General features: G+C 43.7%; 2 protein-coding genes across 3 annotated transcripts in view; both read left to right on the top strand.

Annotated features, from left to right (window-relative positions):
* Htt (huntingtin) overlaps positions 1-26,174 on the top strand; it is a 144,758-nt gene that overhangs the window by 21,419 nt on the left and 97,165 nt on the right. The window contains exons 3-10 of one of the 2 annotated variants that reach the window (XM_052736144.1): positions 3,194-3,314; positions 9,494-9,553; positions 10,128-10,207; positions 13,623-13,761; positions 17,334-17,475; positions 18,823-19,001; positions 20,668-20,872; positions 22,016-22,063. In XM_052736144.1, the coding sequence (XP_052592104.1) occupies positions 3,194-3,314; positions 9,494-9,553; positions 10,128-10,207; positions 13,623-13,761; positions 17,334-17,475; positions 18,823-19,001; positions 20,668-20,872; positions 22,016-22,063 (974 nt within the window). The remainder of the gene's footprint in view (positions 1-3,193; positions 3,315-9,493; positions 9,554-10,127; positions 10,208-13,622; positions 13,762-17,333; positions 17,476-18,822; positions 19,002-20,667; positions 20,873-22,015; positions 22,064-26,174) is intronic. The other variant, XM_052736145.1, reaches the window with a different exon arrangement.
* On the top strand, positions 24,803-25,710 carry LOC128109078 (rho GDP-dissociation inhibitor 1-like). Its single transcript, XM_052736149.1, is given in 2 exon segments — positions 24,803-25,385; positions 25,387-25,710. Coding segments are annotated over 2 exon segments (612 nt in total). The 5' UTR covers positions 24,803-24,885; the 3' UTR covers positions 25,499-25,710.

The raw sequence follows: 26,174 nt of genomic DNA, 5'->3' as shown, positions 1-26,174 counted from the left end.
TGTTAAAAGTTCATCTTTATTAGTTGTGGACTGAATGTTTTATTTTCCATTCCAGTCTATATGTTGAAGGCTTAACCCTGTTCTGTAATTGAGACCAACTATGCATTTTAGTAGGTGAATTCAGTGCTTACTCTGCCTTCTTGGGGTTAATGCCACATCCCACAAAGTTTTGTCTCATAAACTGCTCTTCAAGTACCAGTCGCAGGCCTGCTGTGGGAAGCCTTTGAGTGACTAATATGAGATTTGTCTGACCCTCCTCTTTAGGTTCAGGAGTTTTTACTTTTCTAGGGTGGCTTGTGGAACTCAAGAAAATACGTTTTCTGGCTTTCTACAAGGAAGCCAGGGTGTAGATATTGAGGGTAAGGTATGGCAAAGGGAAGCCTGGCACCTCTATGCTCTCCTCTCCCAGTTCTCCACTTGTGCACCAGCATGGACTCCAGTTGCCAAAAGTGAGACATGTGTAGTGCTTTCAGCCATCTAGTCTGTTGGATTTTGCTATAGCAGCTGGAGCAGGGAAACAAAATAGAACATTGTCACCTTACAAGTTGGCAAACAACATCATCATCAGAATTTTTGTCAGAGGTAAGACACATGGGGCCACGATAGAGACAGAGACCCTGGCTTAAAACCAAAATCTGACCACAACAAAAATCAACCAGAAATGCAAAGAAACATAGGAAGTTACAGTTTGTAGTAAGAACAGTTAGTTGACATTGACCCAGAAATTAAAGTAGGTTAGCACACAGAACCATTAAAACAGTGTAACTATTTTGTGTGTTTAAGAAGCAAAAGGTTGAGGGTATGGCAAGTAGAAACAAGACAGGAGAAAGTCTGAGCCTAAACTAAAATAAGGCGACAGCCAACTCCTCATAGGAAATGCCTGCCAGAATCCAGGGAAATGCCATCTGTAAGGCATGCTGTCTCCAGGAAAAATGTCTGCAATGTAATCATGCATGTTACAACCTGTTCTGTGACACTGTTCTTGGGGGAGATGTGAGTAAATGTTCGTTCAACCCATAGGGAAGCATTAACAGATCAAAGTACTGATACCACTAAAATCCAACTTGGTGACTCAGTGAATGTACAAGGGTTACTTATAGTGGTAACTTATAGGAACGTGGACAACGCAAAAGGCAATGCAACACTAAAAGCCCACCATAGGCATGGATGACAGCTCACTAAAGCTGGAAACCTGGAGCTCTCTGTACAACACAGACCTCAGCATTTCAGGAGTCTCCCTCCCCTCAACAGTCCTTACTGCTTTATAACCCTAGTGTCTTTTTCAGGGTTTCTATTGCTGTGATAAAACATTGATGAAAAGGAGTTTGGGGAGGGAATGGTTTATTTCAGCTTATACTTCCAGATCACAGTCCATCACTGAGGGAAGTCAGGTCAAGAACTGAAACAGAGGCCATGGAGGAGTGCTGCTTACTGACTTACTTTCATGGTTTGCTCTTCCTGCTTTCTTATAGCACCCAGAACCTGACCAGCCCAGGGATGGCACCACCCACAACAAACTAGGCCCTCCCACATCAGTCATTAATCAAAATGTGCTATAGACCAAACTGATTGGGGCATTTTCTCAATTGAAGTTCCCTCTTCTCAAATGATTGATTATAGCTTGTGTTAAGCTGACATAAAACTAGCCAGCACATTCAGGAACAGAGGGTCATTATGAATCTGGTAAGTTTCAGGAACTTCCTGAGACTTGTGAGTTGCTTACTTCCTGAGTCTTTTTGTTTGTTTTATTTTGTTTTTAATTTTTATTTGTTTGTTCGAGACAGGTCTCTTTATGTAGTCCTGGTAGTTCAACTTGCTATGTAGACCAGGCTGGTCTTGAACTCACAGAGACCTCCTACTGCTGTCTCCTGAGTACTGGGATTAAAGGCATGCGCCACCATGCCCAGCCACTTCTCTTTTTTTTTTTTTTTTTTTGGTTTTTCGAGACAGGGTTTCTCTGTGTAGCTTTGCGCCTTTCCTGGAACTCACTTGGTAGCCCAGGCTGGCCTCGAACTCACAGCGATCCGCCTGGCTCTGCCTCCCGAGTGCTGGGATTAAAGGCGTGCGCCACCACCGCCCGGTGCCCAGCCACTTCTTAATAAGGCTTCTTAATTAAGGCTTCTTAATAAGCCTTCCTTCAGAATTTCCTGATTCTTAAAGCGCTTGCTATACAACATAGTCCTTAACTTCTTTATTTTTTTATTACATTGATTGATTTTGTGTGTGTTATGAGTGTGAGCGTGCATGTAAGGTCTATGATATTGCTGAGTGTCATGTCTTACTTCTTGTTCTGTATGTGTTGAGAATTGCTGATACCTTTTTCTTCCTCTTAGGTTTATGGATGTCTTTCACTTCTTTTGAGACAGAGTCTCATTGTGTAGCTCCAACTGGCCTTGAACTCACAGATCCCCTTGCCTCTGCCTCCCTGGTGCTGGAATTAAAGGCATGTGCTAGGACTTTCTGCTTAGAGGTGAAAGAATGAGAATGTAGATCAACAGTCCTTTAGATTAAGATCCTGAGACAAGAGTCTGCTTTTGATGTTTTAGGAATAGCATACCCTGTTACTTTGTCACCAGAATCACTTCTAGACTATGCCTTGTGTTACAGGTTTGAGGTACTTCAGAGTTCCGCCCACGTGGTCCACCAGCCTCTCCTTATGGCTGGGCTTAGCTTGTTGGATCATGACATATCAAACAAGTGCTCTCAACTAAACTTACTAAAAATAGTTTACATATAGTACCCAGATTCCAGTTTTTGTGACACCAGTATTATGTTTTTGGCAATAGAAAAGCCTTGTGGCCTATGGAGTCTAGTGAAATGGGGTTGTACCTTGAAGCACCTTGAAAGTGAGATTAAAAGGAAATAGAGGAGATGTGTTGGCTTACTGATTTTTCAAGGCTTCAAGGATGCTCTCTAACAGTAAAAGCAACCTTTTTAAAACAAAGCACATCACTACCTGGGATTTGAGTATCCTACACAGTACCTTTTAAAGGTGTTTACATGAAATCTTAAAGAGAAAGGGCAATTAGTATCAATATGCTGTTCCCTGCAGTCCACCTTTATGCAGATATTCTTAATTTTTAATGTGATGTTCTTTCTTGTACCAAAATTTCATTTAGATCCCTCATTGCATTTTGCCATCAGGTCTCCTAACCCCCTCATGCCTGTGACAATCTCTCTCTTTTTTACTTAGAAATTCTCCAGAATTTCAGAAACTCTTGGGCATTGCTATGGAGCTGTTTCTGCTGTGCAGTGACGATGCAGAGTCAGATGTCAGGATGGTAGCTGATGAATGCCTCAACAAAGTCATCAAAGTAAGAACCCTGTGGATCCGTGCGACCGTGATTGTTGCGGGTTAAGAGAACAAGCTTTCCGTGAGCATTCTTTTGCTTTGAATGAACTATCCTCAGGATATCTACTTATCTTCCATTTGGAACATGGGACTTGGAGGGCCTGGGGTATTTGCCCATGAGCAACGAAATGTGTTCCATCAGCAAGAACTGTTTCTTTTGCACCTTATAGTGCATAGGTCAGTTCTTAAGGGCATCTGTGTGACCATTGGTTGCCTGCTTCTTAAGAGGAATGTCTCTGTGGGCTCCCACTTTTGATTGGGCATTGCTTGGAGAATCCCAAAGCACTAGAAAAGCAAAGGTAGACAAGTGAAGTCTGGCATTCCTTCCTTCCTAACAGAGGTCAGACAATACTACTTGTTGGTAGCAAGACCTGAATGGGGAGAAAGAGGGACCAGACATGATACCGAAACCAGGAAGCTCTAGGCACTCAGTGGCAGTGCCAGAGAGGAGAGGCCAGGCACCCATCTCACTGTGTCATTGCTTCCTGATACTTAGTGCAGATCCCTGCAGCTACACTCTGTTCCTTTGTCCTGTTTGCCGCTGTGACACAGGATGGAAGTCCTCCTTCCCTGCCCTCATTAGTTTCTGTTTGCCTTTTTTTTTTTTTTTTTTGAGACAGGTCTCACTATATAGCCTTGAGTAGCCAGGAACTCATGTAGATCAGGCTGGCCTTGAGCTCATAGAGATCTAACTGCTTCTGTACTCTGAATGCTGGGGTTAACTGTGTACACCACCATGCCTGATTTCTGTTCCCATTCGTAATGTTTTACAAAATCAGTTTTGTTTTTATCATTCTGACATATTCCTCTTAGGAGTCTCATGCCTGTTCTGGTTGCCTCCTTCCATATTGCCCTTGAGTTTATGAACGAGGCTTTTGAACAAGTGTATCACTAGCTCAAAGTATCCCTTCTACCTCAAGTTGACTGCCATGGGGTAGGCTCTGTGACAGAGTTCTCAACACTTCTTCCTAAACGGTTTGTGAAAGATGGCTAAGGAGAATGTAGCTAGAGTTTTCCTGCCTGGCCCACAGTCAGGACAAATCTCTGTTACCTGCCAGTCCCACAGCCACTCAGACCCAACCAAGTAAACGCAGAGACTTATATTGGTTACAAACTGTATGGCCGTGGCAGGCTTCTTGCTAACTGTTCTTAAATCTTAAATTAACCCATTTCTATTAATCTATACCTTGTCATGTGGCTCGTGGCTTACCGGCATCTTCACATGTTGCTTTTCATGGCGGCGGCTAGCAGTGTGTCCCTGACTCAGTCTTCCACTTCCCAGAATTCTTCTCCTCCTTGTCCCGCCTACACTTCCTCCTGCCTGGCTGCTGGCCAATCAGTGTTTTATTTATTAACCAATCAGAGCAACACATTTGACATACAGAACATCCCACAGCAGGAGAATGTGAACCTCATTGTCCTGTGCAGGGATCTTTTCTTTAGGTCTTCACATTCCCCCTGGGTAGGGTCTCAGTCCTGAAATTGAGAGGCATCGTCTCTTCCCTCTCCTTGTTTTCCTTACAATCCTAGTTTGGGTGAACCCGAACTCACCTAACAACGGTTCTTTTCCTCCCTGTTAAAGCAAACAGCTCTTTCAGTTCCTTCCCCGTGTCTGTCTTGTTAAAGCGCCATATTTGATACTGGCCGTGCAGTTACTCTCCTTTCCTTCACGAGTCTAGCCTTCCTCAGGCTGATTTGTCTGCCGAGGAACGTGTTTCAGATGGCCTGCTGCAGTTCTTGTCTCGATTCCTCTGGCCCGGGCAGAGTGATTCCTGCCACTGAGTAACTGAACAACTTGATGGGAGTGTACTTCATTTCTGGGGACCTAAGTGTCCTCAGTTATAAAGTGGAATTTGTCTTTATGGTTCATATGTGAGCATGTTGATGTGTTTGTATGGTGAGACACATTCCTGTTAGTAGTGGAATTCTCACTCTTGCCCAGGTACAAGGCATGACATGTCATTTCATTGTTGCTTTCTACTTGCTGTTAATGGATCCATGGATCCCCTTTCCTAAGGAATTCTTTCCATATGACCAGGCCATAGTCTTTTGGTTAGCCTACTCTGTGGTCAGAGCTGACTTCTCTGGTACTCAGGTTTCCAGGTATCTCTTTGAGGTTGAGGAAGGTTGGGGTTGGGCAGCCTTTGGGAGGTTGCTCTTGTCACATCCCAGCATCTGCACATAGTGTCTATCTTTGTTTGCTTGCTTCGTTTGTTTCTTGGTTTGCTTGTTTGTTTCTTTGTTTTTCCCTCCCTCCCTCCCTCCTTTCCTTCCTTCCATCCTTCCTTTCTTCTTTCCTTCCTCCCTTCCTTTCTTTCCTTTTTGTTTTTTTTCATGACAGGGTTTATCTGCGTAGTCCTGGCTGTTCTGGAACTTGCTTTGTAGCCCAGGCTGTCCTGGAACTCACAGAGCTCTGCCTGCCTCTGCCTCCCAAGCACTGGGATCAAAGGTATGTGCCACCACCGACCAGCCTTAGTTTGCTTTATATTGGTGTGATAAAACACCATGACCATAAGCAACTTAGGGTTGAAAGGTTTTCTTTCATCTTATAGCTTCTAGTCCATTATGAAGGAAAGCTAGCACAGGAACTCAAGCAGGGGCCATAGAGGACCGGTACTTACTGGCTTGCTCCTCATACAACCCAGCATCACCTGCGCAGGGGTGGCACTGCCTACAGTGGGTAGTGCTAATTCCACATTGATCATTAATCAAGGAAATTCCCTTCAGATTTGCCTCCAGGCAATCTAATGGAGACATTTTACTCAAATGAGGTTCTTCCTCCTGGAGAACTCTAAATTGTGTCAAAATGACAAAATCCCAGCCAGTGCAGTGCCTGTATATGTATCTCATCTTCCATGTTGGCCTAATGGCTGGATTGGTTTCACCTATTTTACACACTTGGCACATTGGTGACCCTCATGTGGGTCACATATGTCCTATTTCAGTTCGTCGTTCTCCGGTCCCAGACATCTTTGCTTTCATTGTTCAGGATCAGGTCGGGCTTTCTTTGACATTTCTTGACCTTTCGTCTTCAGAAGCAAAAAGCCAGAGAGAGAATACAGTTGCCTTGATTGGCAGGTGGACATTAAAAAGGACAAAGAGAACAGTGTGACTCTAAATTGCCCAGATCCTAGTTATTTCGCCTGCAAACAGCATTCCCTTTCAAACCTGTCTCCTTGTTGTCTTTTTCTGTTTTGGATTTTTGAGGTAATGTTTCTCTATGTAGCTCTGGTTGTCCTGAAACTCGTTCTGTAGACGAGGCTGGCCTCAAACTCAGAGATCCACCTGCTTCTGCCTCCTGAGTGCTGGGATTAAAGGTATGCGCCACCACTGCCTGGCTCAAACCTGTCTCTGCGGTGGCTTTTTATTAAAACTACTGCTGGTCATGATGGCTCAGTGCATGTTTGAGGCCACAGACCATGGCTCTAGGTTGCAGCTTCATATTCTGGATCTTTGGCTGCTCATCTCTGCTTCCTTTCTGTTTCTTTGTGGTTTCTATCTCTGATGGTGTAGATTCCAGCCTTGAATAGCATAGCCCCAAGTGTAAGTCAGGCCAGTCTCTCATTCTTTCTTTCCCTTCTGCTTTCAGCCTCTTTCATGTTTCTGCCTCTTCAGCTGCTACAGTCCGCAGGGTAAGCCAGTAGGGTGGACCAGGATCCAGCTAGGTATGTTCACTGTGGCAGAGCAAAGGCAAGGCAAAGTGGGAGAATGGGATGGCTTCAGGCCAGGAGCAGGGAATGGGTAGGAATACAGAAATGGTCAATCCAGGACTTTTGACTTCTTGTAAGAATTGCTATGTGTGTATCATAAAGACCAGTTTCTAGCCCACAAAATGGGCAGGTATTACCTGTCTTTTGTGTTGGAAATACATTGAAGTCTGACAGCCAGGTGTTGTTCCTGCCCTCAAGTGATTTCTATATAGTCTTGGGTGGTAGAGTGCATGGCATAAAGTGCATGGCAGCAAGGAGGAGGTCATTTCTACCCGGGAGGGGGAGGGGGAGGGGGGGGAGGGGGAGGTGGAGGTGGAGGTGGAGGTGGAGGTGGTATCCTGAAGCAGGAAAGACCTTCCCACTGTACCTCCTGCCTGGAGTTTGGCTCAGCGATCAGGGTAGGTCCTTCTCATACTGTGGAGAGTCGGGTGCCTTGAGGGTCAGTTCAAGTGGTTTGTGTCTTGGTAGAAAATGAGGGCTCCTTGTAGATCATTGGCTTTGTGTGGAAGCCAGTCCTGTTAGGGAGTGGAAAGAGGGACCTCAGCTGAGGAGAGGGCATGAGCTAGGATAGGTGGCAAGCTATGAGGTAGGTGGTTGGGCTGTGGGGTTTGTTTGTCAGCCATGTGTGGAGGCAGGCTGAGGGTTGTGGGAGAGGAAGCTGTGATGAGCTGTATCACTACCCCATGAGGGCCCCAGGGAAGAGCCATGTTCTGCCCTTAGTAGACTTGAGCTTTGGTTATCTCTGCTACAGAGTGAGGTAGGTTTTGGTTGACAAAACATTTATGTAGCTAAAACAGGCTTTGATGTACTTTTTTATTTGAAAAGTAGTCTTTTAATATGTTTGTCAGCTTGGTTTGCTTCTTTTGTTCAAACTGTAGCAGCAGAATCAGGATTTAAAATTTGCTGGTGGGGCCGGAGAGATGGTTCATTGCTTCACAGAGGTTACTGCTTTTACAGAAGGCCTGAGTTCAGTTCCCAGTACCCATGAGGTGGCTCACAACCACTTGTAACCCAAGTTTCAGGGGATCTTGTGCCTTCTGACCTCTGCATGCTCCTGTACACACACTGTACATATACATATACTCAAGCACACATAAAATTAATTTTTTTTTTTTTAAAAGTTGGTGGAGGCCGGGTGGTGGTGCCCACACGCCTTTAATCCCAGCACTCGGGAGGGAGAGGCAGGCGGATCTCTGTGAGTTCGAGGCCAGCCTGGGCTACAGAGTGAGTTCCAGGACAGACTCCAAAGCTACACAGAGAAACCCTGTCTCAAAAAAACCAAAAAAAAAAAAAAAAAAAAAAAAAAAAAAAAAGAGTTGGTGGAATGTTATACTCCTGAATCAGTTTTCCAGAGTGTGCCTTTCAAGCTCATTGGGTGGTAAAATATCCTGAAGGGAGGAAGGATTTGACTCAGAACTTCAGGTCACAGCCCATCATTACAGTGAAGTTGAAGCAGCCGCAGTCAAGGCAGAGAGACAATGCATGTATATGTGCCTAATACTCAGCTAACTTTCTCTACTCTTAATTAGTCCAGGATGCAAACCCAGGCAATGGTGCTGCTCATTTTCAGCCTGGGCCATCCCACTTCAATTGAGGCAATCGAGACAGTCCCTCACAAATAGCCCACAGGCCCACCTGGTCTAGACAGTGTCTGTTGAGACTGTGTCCAGGTAATCCTAGGTTGTGTCAGGTTGACAGTTCGAGCTAACCAGCTCTTCTTGGTCTCTAGATAGCAGGTGCTGCATGGGTCTGAACAGGAGAGCTGGGTCACCTTCTCTCTCTCCACAGTTTTGACATGCCAGTTTAGAAGAGCAAGTTCTAGGGACAAGAGTAGGGAGCCCTTCTCTTTTGTGGACTCTGTGCCATTAGCCTTGACTGTGGCTTGGAGTTGGACACGTAGACCTTATTTCTGACTTAGCTCAGAAGTGAGCAGGGAACGTCAGGAAATGAGCTGTGAGGACTGGTAGACTTCCTCGCTGACACTGAGACCTGGGGTGAATCAGGGAGTGGGGCTGTGACTCTCCTTGCCATTTTGGAGATTCACATGTTCCCTGCTAGACAGAGGGGCTCAGATCCCACAAGGACAGAGCCCATACCCTTCTTACTTAGAGGTTACCTGAGTTATCCAGGTGAAATAGTGAAGACTGAATGTTTACTATGGGAGTTTAGGGTTAATCTTAATTTGATGTTATATAGTATTTGATTATCATAAATGTTAAACTTTTTCCTTCTGCTGTTTTTATCCTAGTAAAGACCTGAATTTAGAATTTCTGTATACATTTAATTTTTTCCTAACAAATAGCTTTGTTTTTAGTTGCTGTTTTGTTTCTTTTCCTTAAAAATTGAAATTTTGGTTGCCATTTAGCTTTATTTAGAAGTATGGGTAGAATGTATGTATCTTCTATAACAAATCTCTTGTATCTATTTACAGGCATTGATGGATTCTAATCTTCCAAGGCTACAGCTAGAACTCTATAAGGAAATTAAAAAGGTGGGTTTTTGCTCTGTATTATTGAAAAGATCATACTGTTTTCACTGTTGAGTACAGTATGAGATTTTTATCTTGCAAGTTATTAAGCAAAACTGTTAGAAGGAAATGCCATTTGGTGGAGCGGACTTCAGTTTTCTTTAAAAACCTCGTGTTTGTTAGATGAAATGGAAATTTAAAGCATCAACTCAATTTTTTAAAAAAGATTTATTTATTTTATTTTTGGGGATGAGTTTTTCCTGCATGTATATCTCTGCACCACGTGTGTGAAGTGCCTGTTGAGGTCCTCTGTAAGAGCAGCAAGTGCTCTTAACCCCTGAGCTGTCTCTTCAGCCCCTGGCAACTTTCTTTTTTAAATAACTATATTTTTCTAAGTGAAGCCCTCTGGACCTCAAAAATCTTGAAGTAGTTACTGGCTGTTTTACACATTTAATTGGGCTTTCTCTGAAAATTAACAGTGAAAGTGTATGTTTAATAACTCCAAAAGAGGATGCAAGCAGCTCCAATACAGTAAACCCAGCTGTAGAAAGTGTTTGTGACTCTTAAATGTAACACATCACTTGTAAACCCTACTCAGAATGGTGCTCCTCGAAGTTTGCGTGCAGCGCTGTGGAGGTTTGCTGAGCTGGCTCACCTGGTTCGACCTCAAAAATGCAGGTAAGTTGTAGCTCTGTATTCTTCTTAAGATTTGTTTCGGTAGATAGCTAGTTCTGCCAGCCTTGTATGTCCCAGTGCAGATGTCCACCCTTCAGAGATCATTCTTGTCTACCCTAGGTTGCCTATTCTTGCCCCTTCTGGTTGCTGTCAGTATTTCTTTCTTATATTTCTTTCCTAACACCCTCTTTATCAGGAGTATTTGCATATACTCTATTAATGTGCTTCTTTCTTGTCCCATCATTCCCCAAGAGACTTATGGGATGTGTTCCTCAGAGTTAACATGGTTTTACCATCCATTTTCTGCTGGATTCTCATGATGTATTGGTTAAAGATACTTGCCAAATCATTGAAAATTGAAACTGATCTCAGCTGCAGCAAGTATAGCAGTTATTGAAAAATAAACATTCGTATGTCTTAGTTAGGGTTTTTATTGATGTGAAGAGACACCATGACCACAGCAACTCTTATAAAGGAAAACATTTAATTGGTGTGGTTTATAGTTCAGAGATTTAGTCCATTAGCATCATGGTGGGACATGGTGGTGTGTAGCCAGACATGGTTCTGGAGAAGGAGCTGAGAATTCTACATCTTTTGTTTGTTTGTTTGTTTGAGACAAGGTTTCTCTGTGTAGTTTTGGTGCCTTTCCTGGAGCTCGCTGTGTAGACCAGGCTGGCCTCGAACTCACAGAGATCCACCTGGCTCTGCCTCCCAAGTGCTGGGATTAAAGGCATGCGCCTGGCGAATTCTATATCTTGATCTGAAGGCAACAGGAAGTGAACTGAGACACTGGGTGTGGTTTGAGCATATGTGAGACCTCAAAGCCCATCCCCACAGTGACACACTTCCTCCAACAAGGCCACATCTACTTCAACAAGGCCATACCCCCTAATAGTGCCATTCCCTGTGAGCTGATAGGGGCCAATTACATTCAAGCTACCACAGTGTAGTGCTTGGGTTGAAAAAATGAATGTTAAACTGTGCATAAAATTTTAACTTGTTGATATCATGTGACCCCCATGGTGCTAGGTATTGAATCCAGGGCTTCAGGCATGCTAGGCACTTGCTCTACCACTGAGTCACATACTCAGCCCACCCATCTGGCTTATTGGCTTAAATAACAAAACAGGGCTATAGTTTTATTAGTTCCTTTTCTCTTGAGCTGGCAAAATGTACTGCCCATGTCCCAAAGACCCTTGGCTCTATCCATCAGAAACTGGTAGAGTGCTCTAAATCTTCACATTTACAGGGAATAATGATGTGTTCAGTTGAGGTTGAGTTTCAGTAAGAATTTTATGTGGCCATAAAATTTTCTTTTTATAGAACCTTTCTTTTTACTGTGCTTATATATTTATTTTTGTATTGGCTTTGGTGCTAAGAATAGGTCTCAGGCATGCTTAAGTATGCACTTTACCACCAAGCCACATTTCCAGCTCAAGTGCCCTTACTTTGAAAATTGTAATATTTTTGAGGCAATACATCCCAGGTTTACAACACAGCAAAGGGCTGTTCAAAAGTGTGACTGTCCTGTCATTCCCTTCCTTAAACCCTTTTAATTATTCCCTAGTGCTATTCAGATAGTCTAGACTTCTCAAGGCAAGGGACAGTCCATCCTCTGCTAACTAACCCTCTATGGCTCATCACCTCAGACATGTTATATTGACTCATGGTCTGATGTTAGTTCTCCAAACAAATCATTTTATTTTCTTCATGATGGATTCATGTCTCAGAAAAACTGTCATCTCCTTATGCAGGCTCTCTAGCCTTTTTTCCTAATATATTTCAAGATGTCACAGATGTCTGACTCATCAAATGGCTGTACTATCTGTAGGCCTGCCTGCTATGTAAGAGGGCCTTTTAACAGGCACCCCAATATCAGCCATGCCTCTTTTTTCTCCGTCCTTCTACTCTATACATGTTTTTCTCTCTAAGGACTGGGTTGTTGTTTGAAGGCCTCATTTAATTTGAACACTTTTTCCCCCTATAGACTGTGCAGCTTTCCTGGGGAGCATAAGAGAAACTTGTATTGATTTCTAATCAAAAGGAGCTGGCTTACAAAGAAAAGTCTCATTAAGTCCAGCTTGCCAAATTAATGTGTTTATTTGGCTATGTACAAGAGCATAGACAACTCAGGCAGCTATGCCATTGACATCTCACCTCCAATCAGTTTGCTTTTTGCATACTTTAGTACCTCTAAGGTTATGTATACCTGTGGCACAAAGGAGTGATGATTAGAATCTTGAGGGCCTTATGACCTTTCTTCTCTTCTCCAAAAGGGAATGGTAATAGCTCCATTGCCAAAGACCTAGACAGCTGCTCTGTAGTTCTCTCTCTCATGCCTGTTGCTCCAAGTTCTCCCTGTAAGTCACCACAGCTGCTCTGTCTCATGGTAATGATGGTCTTATCAAGTGTGGAGGAAACAGCTGTCCTACAGTTGGGGTTTGTTTTGGTTTTTTGAAACAGGGTTTCTCTATTTAACAGCTCTGGCTGTCCTGGAACTTGTTCTGTAGACCAGGCTGGCCTCAAACTCACAGAGATCCTCTTGCCTCTGCCTCCAGAGTGCTGGGATTAAAGGTGTGTATCACCACCACCCAGCCCACAGTAGTTTTTAACACTACTTTTTCAGTAAAATGATGTCTGCATTTTATTTTGTTATTAAAATGTTATTGTTTAAGGGTTTGTGCCAGTGCCTGTATGTAGAGAGCTCCGAGGTGGTGTTCCTCGGGAGCTGTCCAGCTTGTTTCTGAGAGTCATTGTTCTGGGATCTGCTGATGAGGCTAGGCTAGACCATTAACCTCAGGGATTCATTTGTTTTTGCCTCCCTAGTGCAGGAAGTACCAGTGAGCACCACTGTGTCTGGCTTTTTTGTGGATGCTGGTAATCAAACTCATCTCCTGTCCTTGCTGCATAAGCTCTCTCCATTGTTCCCTCTCATTTGTGTTTTTAAACTAGTTTTTTCTTTAATCTATTGTTTTCTATTTAAAATACATTTTAATAATTATAATTTGCTGCAAATAATATTTAAGCCCAATGTTTTAAATTACATTTTATTTATCTTTGTGTCTGTGTGTGTGCCATGCCATATGGGTGAGGTTAGTGTACAACCTACAGTAGTTGATTCTCTCCTCCCTTTATGTGGATCCCAGGGAAAACTTGGGTCTTCAGACTTGTCATCAGGTGCCTTTACCCACTAAGCCAACTTGCTTGCCCTTAAACCTAACTTCTTAATGTCCTTTGTAACCTATGGGAGAGATGAAGGACAGTTGAACTTCATCAGCATTTATGCCTCCTCTGTTTGTGGTCTCCATTGAGGACCAATTTACTGATAAAACTGGATTTTCCCTAACAGGGAACCATAAGCATATGTTTCTTAACGCAGGAAACCTGAGAATGACGAATGTTCCTCTTGCACATGCAGGCCTTACCTGGTGAACCTTCTTCCGTGCCTGACCCGAACAAGCAAGAGACCTGAGGAGTCAGTTCAGGAGACCTTGGCTGCAGCTGTTCCCAAAATTATGGCTTCTTTTGGAAACTTTGCAAATGACAATGAAATTAAGGTATGGTTGCTGCCTCTTGGAATGAGTCTTATGATAAGGGCTGAGGACCTCTGGGGCGGGGGGGACAGTCATTTAAGATTGCTTCTGGAGTCATGTTGGCTTCACTTAGAGGCATCTCAAGGCCTTCTTTTCACTTCCTTTCCTGTTGTGGGGTAAAGAGTCAAGGGAGCTAGTTTATAGATGCAAATTCAAAGGCATTTTCCCAGGGTGGATAGGTTTTGGTGCACCGGATTGACCATTTGGGCTAGCTGAGGAAAGAGACTACACAGGACAGACTGAAGAAGAGCTGGTTGGCCTTGTAGGTATGGATACTGTAAAGCCAGCAGGCCCTCCTTTTGTTTGTAGTGCCCAGAAAGCAAGACTTCATTGCACAGTCTGTGGGTTGCAAGCTTCTTGGCATTGTTTTTATCTTTTTTTTTTTTTTTTTTTTTTTTTTTTTTTGGTTTTTCGAGACAGGGTTTCTCTGTGTAGCTTTGCGCCTTTCCTGGAACTCACTTGGTAGTCCAGGCTGGCCTCGAACTCACAGAGATCCGCCTGGCTCTGCCTCCCAAGTGCTGGGATTAAAGGCGTGCGCCACCACCGCCCGGCTGTTTTTATCTTTTTAAAAAATGATTTATTTTTAAATTATTTATTTTATGTGTATAGGTGTTTTGTCTGTGTACCATGTACATGCTTAGTGTTCTCAGAAACTGGGAGAGGGTGTTGGGTACCCTGGAATTAAAGTTATAGATGATTGTGAGCTGCCATGTGGGTGCTGCAGATAGAACCTGGCTCCTCTGGAAGAGCAGCCAGTGCTCTTAACCCCTGAACCATCTCTCCAGTTACTATCTTTTTAATTTTTTTTAAGGTAGAGTATTTATTTTATGTAAATGTATGTGCATGTGTGTACATGGAGACCAGGAGAAGGTGCTAGGTGTCCCTCTCTGTCACTCTCTGCCTATTCTTTTTGAGGTTAAGTCTCTCCCTGAACCTGGGACTTGCTTTTTTTGGCTAGGCTAGACGCTGTCAAGCCCAAGTGACTCTCCTGTGTTTGCCCCTTTCAGAGCTGAGTTTGTAAGTGTTATTTAACCTCACATTTTTTTTTCCTCTGAGCTATAGTGGTTTCCTGTTAATACCCATGTGATGTTTAAAAAGGTGATTTCATGGAGTTTGGAATGAGGCAGGGAGATGATGTGTCTAAGGAGTTTAGCACAACTAAACTTACCTGCTTGTTGGGGGAGCTGCTACCGCTGCCACTGTTTCCCTCCCTTCTTGGAATGGTGGAAGCTCCTGAATGGTTGCAGGAATGAGCACTGTGTAATACTCTCGGGGGTCTCTGTGATAACTGCTGTCAGAGTCCAGAGACAGATAAACATTGGTAGTTGGTTCTGGATCTTTCCATGATATAGATGCTGTTTGAGTAAGGTGACACTTCCTTTTCTTTTTTAATAGAGTAGTTACTACCTCCTTCATGAACCTTTGACATGTAAAAGATATGTTCATTCTGCTGCCCAGGTATTATTGCTGGGCCCTAGAAACAGAGTACCATTCTTTCCTGTGTCAGAAGTAATGCTTATTTTGCTGGATTTGGATTTTTAAATTTTATGTTTATTTTTTAACTATGTAAGTGATGAACTTGGCTCTTAACCTTTCTATCTTTTTACAGTAGTCCTATCTGCATTCACTATGTGCTTTATCATGCCCAAGTCAATAGTAATGGCTGCTTATGTATGATTATATTTTTTGTATACCTTTTTGTTTTCTAAACCTGATAATTATTAGCTGTTTCTGACCTCTCAAACACAAGTGCTATTTCTCTTACCCATTAGATAGTTTCTTGGGTCTATTTCCTGTCAGTGACCCCCCCCTGATATTCTCCAGCCCTCCTCAATGTGGCCAGTGATTCATGGCCTTGTCAATTCTGTCATCCTGGAGGCTCCTTTGCTGTTCTCCTCTTCCTGGCTGCTGCTCTTCTCTCGGTCTAGGTTTGCTCCCATTGTGTGGAATCTGTACACCAACATCCTCCAAAGGGTGAGCAGGAAGCGGTGGGATTTAGCATTCCTAAAAATGCCTTTGGTATGCAGATCCCTTTTTCCTCAGGAGAATGAAATCTTTGTTTTGTCATACAGGACTGGAGGATCCTGTCCACACCAAGAAGCAGGATCCTGAGGAGTTGGCTGTGTGGTGGGAGGAGGGACTCCTACAAGTAGGCTGCAGGACAAAGACTATAACTGCAGAGATGGGGACGAAAGGGCTGGGGGGACCCTGGGTCTGTACCAAGAGGTGGAGTCTCCATAGAATGGAGTTGGAGTAGGAGGGGCACCTGCAGACAGGCTGCCACAGGGTTGGGGTGAAGCAGAAGAGATGGTAATAGAAGACAGGAAGGAGAGTGAATGGTACCTACTTGAATCCCAGCCCTCCCTCTGTGGCCACTGGGGTTTGGGGTAGAAAGTGTTTCTGGGTAAATAGCTGACAAAAGGAATGGGGATGGGCTAGAAGGGAGGGCTAAGAGGGTCCACAGGAAGGAGTGAAGCTGAGTCCCCCTTTTCACAATTCCTGTGTGTGTGTGTGTGTGTGTGTGTGTGTGTGTGTGTGTGTGTGTGTGTGTGTGTTGCTATTAGCACATCCATTGGTTTGGATATTACTTCTGTTTCTTGTATGTCGTATCAGCAGCATCCAACCATATAGAGGCACACTTACAATCAATTGTAGCCACTAGCATATCACCAGTGGCCATGAAACTGAAAATGGCAGGGCTAGTATGGAATGTGCTTTGAAGTTACCAGTTATTTAGGCTAAGTGTGGAAATAGTAAGTGAATAAGATAAAGGAGGCAGATAGGCAAATGAAAGAAAGACAAGAGAAACGAGAAACAAGGTTAAGTAAATGGAAGAAGAAAGAGGAGGGATCAGGAAGAATGGTATGCACTTATTTTGGAGGTTACTAAGAACATTTTATCTCTGATTTCTTAGAAGGTTGTGCATGGTACACTGTCATGTCTGTTAGTTACAGCCTTCTACTCACAGAAGTGCCAGTCTTGGGGGGACACTTTAGTACAGCAGAGGCACTTCTGCAGGTGATTCTTAGGCCAGATTATTACTGTAGTTGTCTAATGCTTTTTCCTTATTATTGTCAAGGTTTTTTTTTAACTTTATTTTATGTAGTGTTATTATCACCTGTCCTTGAATACTGTGAATAAACCTATAGATACTGAGACTGCCATTCACAATTAGCACATTCCTGATGCAATGTTTAAACATTGGTTGATGTGTGTGTGCGCGCACTTATTTCTGTGGATGCATGCAAGTTGGTTCTCTCCTACCATGTGAGTTCTGGGGATTGAACTTGGGCCATCAGCTTTGGCTACAAGTGCTTTTACCATTGGAACATCTCACAGCCTATCTAATTTAGTTTATAAAGAAGTAAATAGATTGTGTTGATAAACACTGACTACTGCAAATTTGGGTTATTTCCTTTTGTCTATGAAAAATGTGTCAGTTTGTCACAGTTTATGTTCTACAAGATTTAGAGTTCTGTGAAATGTGTCATAGCTCACAGGAGCTTTGGCTTTCATCTTGGATTTTGCTTTTACAGGTTCTGTTGAAAGCTTTCATAGCAAATCTGAAGTCAAGCTCTCCCACTGTCCGACGGACAGCAGCTGGCTCAGCAGTGAGCATCTGCCAACACTCTAGGAGGACACAGTATTTCTACAATTGGCTCCTAAATGTGCTCCTAGGTAAGAAAGAAAGGGTCAAGTGACCCAGTCTTAGCATGTGCTCAATCTTTTAAACTACACTAACCTTGGCATCTGGACTAGGCCATTCACAGCTGCTGACTGCTAAATGTGAATTTTGTAGGGGATGCTACAAGTCCATAGATGGTCTTGGTGACTTTTCAGCTATAGCTGTGCCCTAGGACACCCAGCTGGTATATAATCCTACTCACCTTCCTGGCCTGGCCTTCTGTTCAAGAGGCCTGAGGCTGTATGCTTTAGCTCTCTGTGGGTAATCTAGGGAAACAAACATTTTCCCTTTCATTTTTGGCTGTTGTCAAAATCAAAATTGACACTAGCAAATCCTGCTGAAGTGACCATGTGGACATTTGCTACAACTATCTGACTTCGAAATACAGTTCCATTTCTGTAAGGGTCTTGCTAAGCTAAGGCATGTTTATGCTGCCATGCTGCTCCTTGATCTGGGTATACACATAGCCCTTGTTTCCTAATCTTGCTTATGCCATCCTTCCCTCTAACTGCCAGGCTTACAATAGGGTGCTCTTGTAGGTCACCCTTTTTACTAGTGTGTACTGTGGTTCTCTGAGCAGTGGACTGTACCAGTCTTTTTCTTTTGAGCCACCAGCCAGCTCTCAAATCATGACATGAAGACTTATGAAATTAGTTTTGAATGCTCAGCCTTAGCTCATTTATTTTTGTTTATTTTTTATTTTTATGTGCATTGGTGTTTTTCCATGAGTGTCCGGTCCGTTGAAACTGGAGTTACAGTTGTGAGCTGCCATGTGGGTGCTGGGAATTGAACCTGAGTCCCCTGGAAGCTCTTAACTGCTGAGCCATCTCTCCAGCCTCTGGCTAGCTAGCTCTTTTAACTTAAATTAACGTGTTTCTTTTTATCTACCTTTTGCCTCCAGCTTTTTACCTTTCTTTCTTCTGTATGTCTTACTTTCACTGCTTTTCATGTCTGCTGGGTGGCCTCTGCCTGGCCTCTGTCCTGGGCGTGTCGCTCATTCTCTCCTCCTCTCTCGTTCTTCCTGTTCTTCTTGAGCCTAGATTTCTCCTCCTGTTTATTCACTCTGCCTGGCAGCCCCGCCTGTCCTTTCTCTGCCTAGCAATTGGTTGGCCAGTCAGGTGCCCGAGGCAGGCAAGGTGAAACAGATGCAACATACCTCTACATAATTAAACACACATCCTTACATCGTTAAACAAATGCAGCACAAACAAGAGTAACACACCTTTACACAGTTGAAGTAATATTCTGCACCATAAACAAGTGTAAAACATCTTTGCCTAGTTAAAATAATATTCTTCACCAGTGGACTGGCTGTTAAGCTCCTTTGGCTGCCTTTGCAGGTCTGCTGGTTCCCGTGGAGGAAGAACATTCCACTCTCCTGATCCTCGGTGTGCTGCTCACATTGAGGTGTCTAGTGCCCTTGCTCCAGCAGCAGGTCAAGGACACAAGTCTAAAAGGCAGCTTTGGGGTGACCCGGAAAGAAATGGAAGTCTCTCCTTCTACAGAGCAGCTTGTCCAGGTGAGGGTGACTTTAACCCTGCACTTACATGAGGGTCACCCAAAGACCAAATAATGTGTACATGTGGCAGGACTTTTGGGGTTGACCTGTAGTCTGTGGCCTGTTTGTCAGCCTGGCCAGGAGTAAAGTGGAAGTACTATGTCACTGTTGCCTTGTCTCAAAAAATAATAGGGCAGGGTGGGGGCAGGTAAATACAGCTCTTCATAGTAATAGAAAACTTTTCTTTTTAAGTAACTTTAATAGGCTTCATAGTGAATAATTTTATGTATACTTAATAAGATGTATTTTAAATTTTTAGACCAAATTTCTAAGCAGTGCTACTATCAGATTTAGTGTTACATAGTAGTCCGAAGTGTAGGAAATGTGCTCTTGGAAGCAGCATGTTTCTGTAAGTGTTAGGACAGAAAGAAGTGAGATGGGTGATAGTGTGCTCCTCCTCACTCCCGAGGAGTCGGGGATGTAGCTCCAGAGACCAGATATGAGCTGTTTGCCTAAAGCAGGGCCCTACATGTCTTCTACAAAGGGTCGGAGAGTATGTATGAAACTTTGTGTGTCCAGCCATCTTCACTGAACCCCCTCTAGTGTTGTAGAGTAAAAGCCACATGTAGCCTATGAATGTGGCCACATTCCAGTGAGACTTCATCCACAGAAGCAGGCACAGAATCAAGGCACAGCAGTGTATGCCTGTGACCCCATTACTTGGGATGCCGAGACAAGTACCTACATACCCAGCCTTATAGGAAGTCCAAGCTATCCATAGCTACATGATGAGACCAGGTCTGAAAAAAATCCAAAATGGAGAGTGGAGAGCAAGTATAAAGCCAGATGTGGCTGTAGCTAGCAGTCTGCCAGTCAGGATTTAGGGGTGTGTGTGTGTGTGTGTGTGCAGGTAGCATGAGAAGAGAAGATAACGTCAAAGTTTAAAGGCAACTTCCTGGGAAGCTGTTACTCTTTGTTTTTTATTCTTTTACACTGACTTTCAAAAAAGAAATGTATGGTTTTTATTTTATTTTTGTTTTATATCAACTAATGATAGAGTTGGCAGACTTTGCTAGGAAAAATGCAGGATGCAAGTGAAGTGTGAATTTTAAATAGTGATTTTATAAGTATGGTTGAAATTTCTTAGGATATATTTTTACTGTAAAGTTACGTGTTATCTGAAATTATGATTTAGGCCTGTGGGCTCTTTTCCCCTACTTACTTTAAAGAAAAAACTGACAAACTCATTGTTTCTGTAGTATGGTGTAATATTAAAAACACCAAGAAAATCTGAATGACATCCTTAAAATTTCTGGCTATTTGCTCCCTGGCTTTCAGAGCCGTATTTCTGATGGTTGAATGTCCCCACCTGCTTCCACAGCAGTGTCTATTGATTTTATTCTCTTTCCTACTCATCAGTTTTGGGAAATGGAGATCCTGAGTTGGTATACTACTGCCTAGAGGAAGTACTCTATGTGTTTCCAAGGAGTTAATATGATGAAATGAAAAATAATGAAAAAATCATGGGAATTCAAAAAATATAGTGGATAATAATGACCCTAAAAGTGATAAAGAGGTCTTTAGAGGGAAAAATTAAGGCACAGCTTTGCCAACAAAAGCCGGTGAAAACAAAGTAAAATCTGAAATGCATTTTAAACACGACTGAAGACCTGTGTTTCTACTCTAGGTTTATGAACTGACTTTGCATCACACGCAGCACCAAGACCACAATGTGGTGACAGGGGCTCTGGAGCTCTTGCAGCAGCTCTTCCGAACCCCTCCCCCTGAACTGCTGCAAGCACTGACCACACCAGGTGGTCTTGGGCAGCTCACTGTGGTTCAAGAGGAGGACAGGGGCCGAGGCCGCAGCGGGAGCATTGTGGAACTTTTAGGTGCGTTCTCAGCAAGGTCCTCTAACCAGCTGTGCACTAACTAACACTTGTTCCCTTCTGCTGCTTTATGGGGCTGTGCGTGCTAAGCCATCCATGCCTAAATTCCTTCCCCAAACTTACAATGTAGGCGTCTTTCTTCTTTTGCAAATAAATCTACAGCTTAGAAAGCTAGATGACAGAATGAGGCCACACCTTTAAAGCCTGGTCTCCTGGCTTCCTGGCTTGTCACCTGCACTTCAGGTGCATTGAAGTAGAAATATCAGGCAGAGTATTTCCAGGACTTTCATGTTTGATTGTCAGGGATGAATCTTTAGGGATAGATTTTTATGTCTTTTTTGGGAATTTAGCATTTTTCTTCTCCTTGGATCCTGATTTTAGAGAACCCTTCCCATTCCCAATCTTTGCAGATACCTCTCTAGCCTGCTCTCTGTTCTTCTAGATGCTCAAAGAGTTTGGGCCCTAGAGTAAGCAGTGGCAGCCTGCCCTGTCTGATTGGAGCTACCCTAGGATGGTGGGACAGATAGGAATTTGTACATGCCAGCCTCCAGAAGTGGCTTGGCATTTAGCAGGCTTTGATACATTCTGCAAACCCTGGCTTTCCATGGCTGCCACAGTATGCACATTGAGGACCTAGACTTAACTGTAGCTTCATACTAGAGATCTTCTGCCTGGGAAATCAGATTGTGGCCTTGTGGGCTTAAATGTTTGCCTGGACGATGAGCAGGAAATGTTTTTCTGTTGTCCTTGGCACAAAAGAATTCTTATTTTTGTGGAAAGCATGTTGTACAACCAGTGAACAGAAATATCAAAAACAACTCTAGTAACTGTTTCCAGTGAAAGCTTATATCTGACTGCTGGTTGACCAAATAATGTAAGATCTTATAGTTTTAATTTTGCTTTTAGAATGTAATGTATATGAGCTCTTTTGACATTTTGATTATAGCTTTAGAACCCTGAATTTGAACATGAGTGTAATTTTCACATTTTAAGTGTGACACCGTGGTGTTTAAGCATGTCTTAGGTAAATATGTCTATGTTCCACATTTTAGGATTTGAGTCAAGCTCTTTGAGGATTTTTTAATTTCTTGGAGATTTTAGCAGCTTGTTATCTTACTTTCTTCTGTCACTTCCTGTGATTTACAGCTGGAGGGGGTTCCTCGTGCAGCCCTGTTCTCTCAAGAAAGCAAAAAGGTGATTATTTCAAAATCTGAGTTTTGTGTTGACTGGAACTACAGTTTCTGTGTTTGCATAACACATTAGACTCTGCTTTTATTTCCTTCCAGGAGAGTGAGTGTGTATGTGAATACTGCTGGAATCTGAAGTTTTCTGTCATTTAAAAATTGTTTATATCAGAATTGTTTATCATAATTTCTAATGTTTGAGGTCAAAAGTCAGCAAACTTCCTGCAATGGACCAGAGAGTAAATATTTTAACCTTGTGAGCCATAGGCTCTTGCAGCTGTTTCCCTGCCTTGTGGCCCCCCCAAAGAACAGTAATCTAATAATGAGTGAGCTGCTTTGTCTGGCTGTTTTCCAGTGAAATCTTAAAGATGCAGGTGAGCTCAGTACTACTTTAGAGAATGTAACACTGTTTTATAAAGGTAACGTCACTTTTTTTTTTTTGAGACAGGGTTTCTCTGTTTAACGGCCCTGGTTATCCTGGAACTTGCTCTGTAGACCAGGCTGGCCTCAAACTCACAGAGATCCGCCTGCCTCTGCCTCCCAAGTGCTGGGATTAAAGGCGTGTGCTGCTACTGCCCAGCACATGTGAATGTTCTGACCTGTTTATTTTTATTACAGTGTTTTGATATGACCTGATAGCTTTATACACGTGCTCATTTTGTAGCAGGAGCCATTTTCTTTTACATTATGGTTGTCCATGGGAAAGAATTGCTGTCATTTTTATTTTAAAATCTTAAAAGATATATTTGTTTTCTGTGTCATAATTTGAGCATTTGAGCATTATTTGCCATATTAAATGAGGTGTTTGTTGTTATTTTTTTCCCTACATAGGGCCTCATTGTTTAGTACAAGCTGTCCTTGAACTCAGAATCTTCTTGCCTCTCCTTCCTAACTACTGGGATTACAGCACACCTCATTTTTGAATGAGTTCTTAACTGGAATAACATTCTGGTCCTCACTGAATTAAGGGAACATTTACTTGAAGAATTGGGGAGCCAGATATTATAGCACACACCTGGAGGCTGAGGCAGGCGTCATTTGGGCTACATGGCAAGACCTCGACTCTTACAAAGAAAGCAGAACGTTTGAGTCAGCATAGTATGAAACACTTACCTGAGATTTTAGAAAGCACTGCAAATGTTTAAAGTCCCTAAGAATTCTAAGAAATGTTACTCTGTTCTTAAACTAGGGGAGATCTAGGGATACTTGATGAAGTCACTCTGATAACTTATTCCATAGTTACTTTGTCCGGAAATGATGACAAAGTGATATTATTGAGATGAGTTCTGCTTCCTACTATTTCCTCAATCTGATAATTTTTTATTTAGACCAGTGATTTTAAAACTTTTTGTTGTAACTGGAAGATTCTTCATTAAAAGTGTTGTGCTGGCTAGTTTTTCTGCCAACTTGACACAAAGTAGAGTCATTTTGGAAGAAGGAACCTTGAGAACATATCTCACCAGACTGGCCTGTGGGCAAGCCAGTGGGCAAGCCTGTGGGCAAGCCTGTGGTGCCTTTTCTTGATTGATGATACAGAAAGGTCCCACTCACAGTGGGCAGTGCCATCCCTGGACTGGTGGTCCTGGGTGCTAAAAGAAAGCAGACTAAGCAGGCCAGTAAGCTGCACTCCTCCAGGATCTCTACTTCAGTTCCTGCCCTCATTTCCCTCATTTTTCCCAAGTTACTTTTGGTCATGGTGATATGTGTGTGTGTGTGTGTGTGTGTATAAAATCAAACTAAGACAAGCCTTATCTACCAGAAGAAAGATAGATAAAAGCAGAGTGTGGAGCATGTAGGCTTCAGCTAAGGTCAGGGGTGGCCAGGAGCCTCTTCTCTGTTGGCAGCCCTCCATTCATTCATTCATTCATTTATTTGTAGTGCATTGGTGTTTTGCCTGCATGCATGTCTGTGTGAGGATGCCAGGTCCTTTGGAATTGGAATTACAGTGGGCTGGGAATTGAACCCAGGTTCTCTGGAAGAGCAGCCAGTGCTCTTAACCACTGAGCCATCTCTACAGCTCCTGGCAGGTCTTTTATGTCTTCAAGTAATCTACTCTAGGGACCTCTTCCCAGAACATAGTCATCAACTACTGACTTGGAGGGTAGAAGCTGCTTTACTAACATCCAAATTCACTGTTCTTGAGTCTTAATTTGATTTCATAAACTACATGTTCTGTTAATGACAGGCTCTGTTAGTATTTATGTCAAGTTGCTGTGTTGATTTTGCATAGATTTCTGTTCTCTTTGCTAATTAGCTTGTGCCTTTAAAGCTGCAGTTTTATAGGATCTGTTTTAGTTCCCTCAGTGTGACAAAGTAACTGATACAAACAGCTTTAGGAGAAAGATATATTTTTGGCCACAGTCTCAGAGTCTTGGTCCATCATGGCAGGGGAGGTGTGGTAGAGCAGCTCACTTCACTGCAACCAGAAAGCAGGGGGATATACCTGTTCCTCATTCTTAATTCTTTATTTCAAAATGTGAGCAGTGCTACCCACACTGAGCACCTGTCTTCCCTCTTAGTCAGTCAGTCCTCTCTGGAAGTCTCTTAGGCATGTCTCAGTTCAGTCCAGCTGACAATCAGGATCAAACCATAGTGGTGGTGTTCAGTGCTGTTTGTGTCTAATATAACCAAAAGACACAAGCTGATTTTTTCCTTCTAATACAATTTTAAACATAAACTATGAAATATATTTTAAAAACTTCACAAGAAAATATTTGTCCTCCCAATTCTTAGCTATAGTCTAGAATATAAAAAGATAATAAAGGTCATTTGGTGCGGGAGGGAGCGCGAGAGTGGCGGTCGAGCCTCTGGTGTCCCAGGCTAGAGGTGAGCATGGCAGAACAGGAACCCACTGCTGAGCAGCTTGCCCAGATAGCGGCTGAGAATGAGGAAGATGAGCACTCTGTCAACTACAAGCCCCCAGCCCAGAAGAGCATCCAGGAGATCCAGGAACTGGACAAGGATGATGAGAGCCTTCAAAAGTATAAGGAAGCCCCGCTGGGCCGTGTGGCTGTCTCTGCAGACCCCAATGTCCCCAACGTCATTGTGACCCGCCTGACCTTAGTGTGTAGCACCGCACCAGGCCCTCTGGAACTGGACCTGACAGGTGATCTGGAGAGCTTCAAGAAACAGTCATTTGTGTTGAAGGAAGGTGTGGAGTACCGGATAAAAATCTATTTCCGGGTGAACAGAGAGATCGTGTCAGGCATGAAGTACATCCAGCACACATATAGGAAAGGGGTCAAAATTGACAAGACTGACTATATGGTCGGGAGCTATGGACCCCGGGCTGAGGAGTATGAGTTCCTGACACCCATGGAGGAGGTCCCCAAGCATGCTTGTTCGGGGCAGTTACAACATCAAGTCCCGCTTCACAGATGATGACAAGACTGACCACCTGTCCTGGGAGTGGAATCTCACCATCAAAAAGAAATGGAAGGACTGAGCTCCAACTGGGAGGCGGGCAGGGCGACAGACAGACAGAAGGACCGACATGCCCCACCCTAGACCCCTACCCACCCCAAACCAAAGTGCTGACAGGACCCTCCCTCACCATTCCTCCCTGGTCCACTCAGGCAGGCAGCTCTTCTGTCTGCCCCTCCCCCACCCCCTGCCTGCAGGCCCCTGTGGTCTCCAGAGTCACACTGCTGCTTCTGTCTGTGCAGTGGGGGAGGGGTCCCAGCCTAGGCCTCCAATCTGCTGTGTACTTCCAGGTTCCCTCTGTCTTCCCTTCCTCAGGCCCTGGCTTCTAGAATGGAATGGAACACTGTCTGGGTTGCCCAGCCAACTTTGTCTCTGCCCCAGCTGAGCTAGGTTCCTCAGCATGGGGAAGGGCTGTCTGTCTGTCCTCTAGCCCCACCACTCCCTGGCCAGGTCATCCATCACTGTCAGTCACTGTCTAACCATGATGCCTTAACATGTGGAACGTGTGCTGGGGGCCGTCGCTAACTCTTAACTCCCCTGTCTGCATGAGCATGTGGTCTCCCCCTCCTTGCCTTGTCTGCCATCCCCATCCTGGTGACCCACCCCGAGAGGCCTGGGGTGTGCTGCTGTTGCTTCCTGCAGGCCTGGCCAGCTCGTTCCCGCTCCCAAAGGCCAGGGTTGAGGGTGGCTCCAGTAGC

This window comes from Peromyscus californicus, unplaced genomic scaffold, assembly GCF_007827085.1.
Source record: "Peromyscus californicus insignis strain IS unplaced genomic scaffold, ASM782708v3 Scaffold_13__1_contigs__length_99412109, whole genome shotgun sequence".
Lineage (NCBI taxonomy): Eukaryota > Metazoa > Chordata > Mammalia > Rodentia > Cricetidae > Peromyscus > Peromyscus californicus.
The sequence above is the reverse complement of the archived record's forward strand: the minus strand, read 5'-3'. Positions and strand labels throughout refer to the sequence as shown.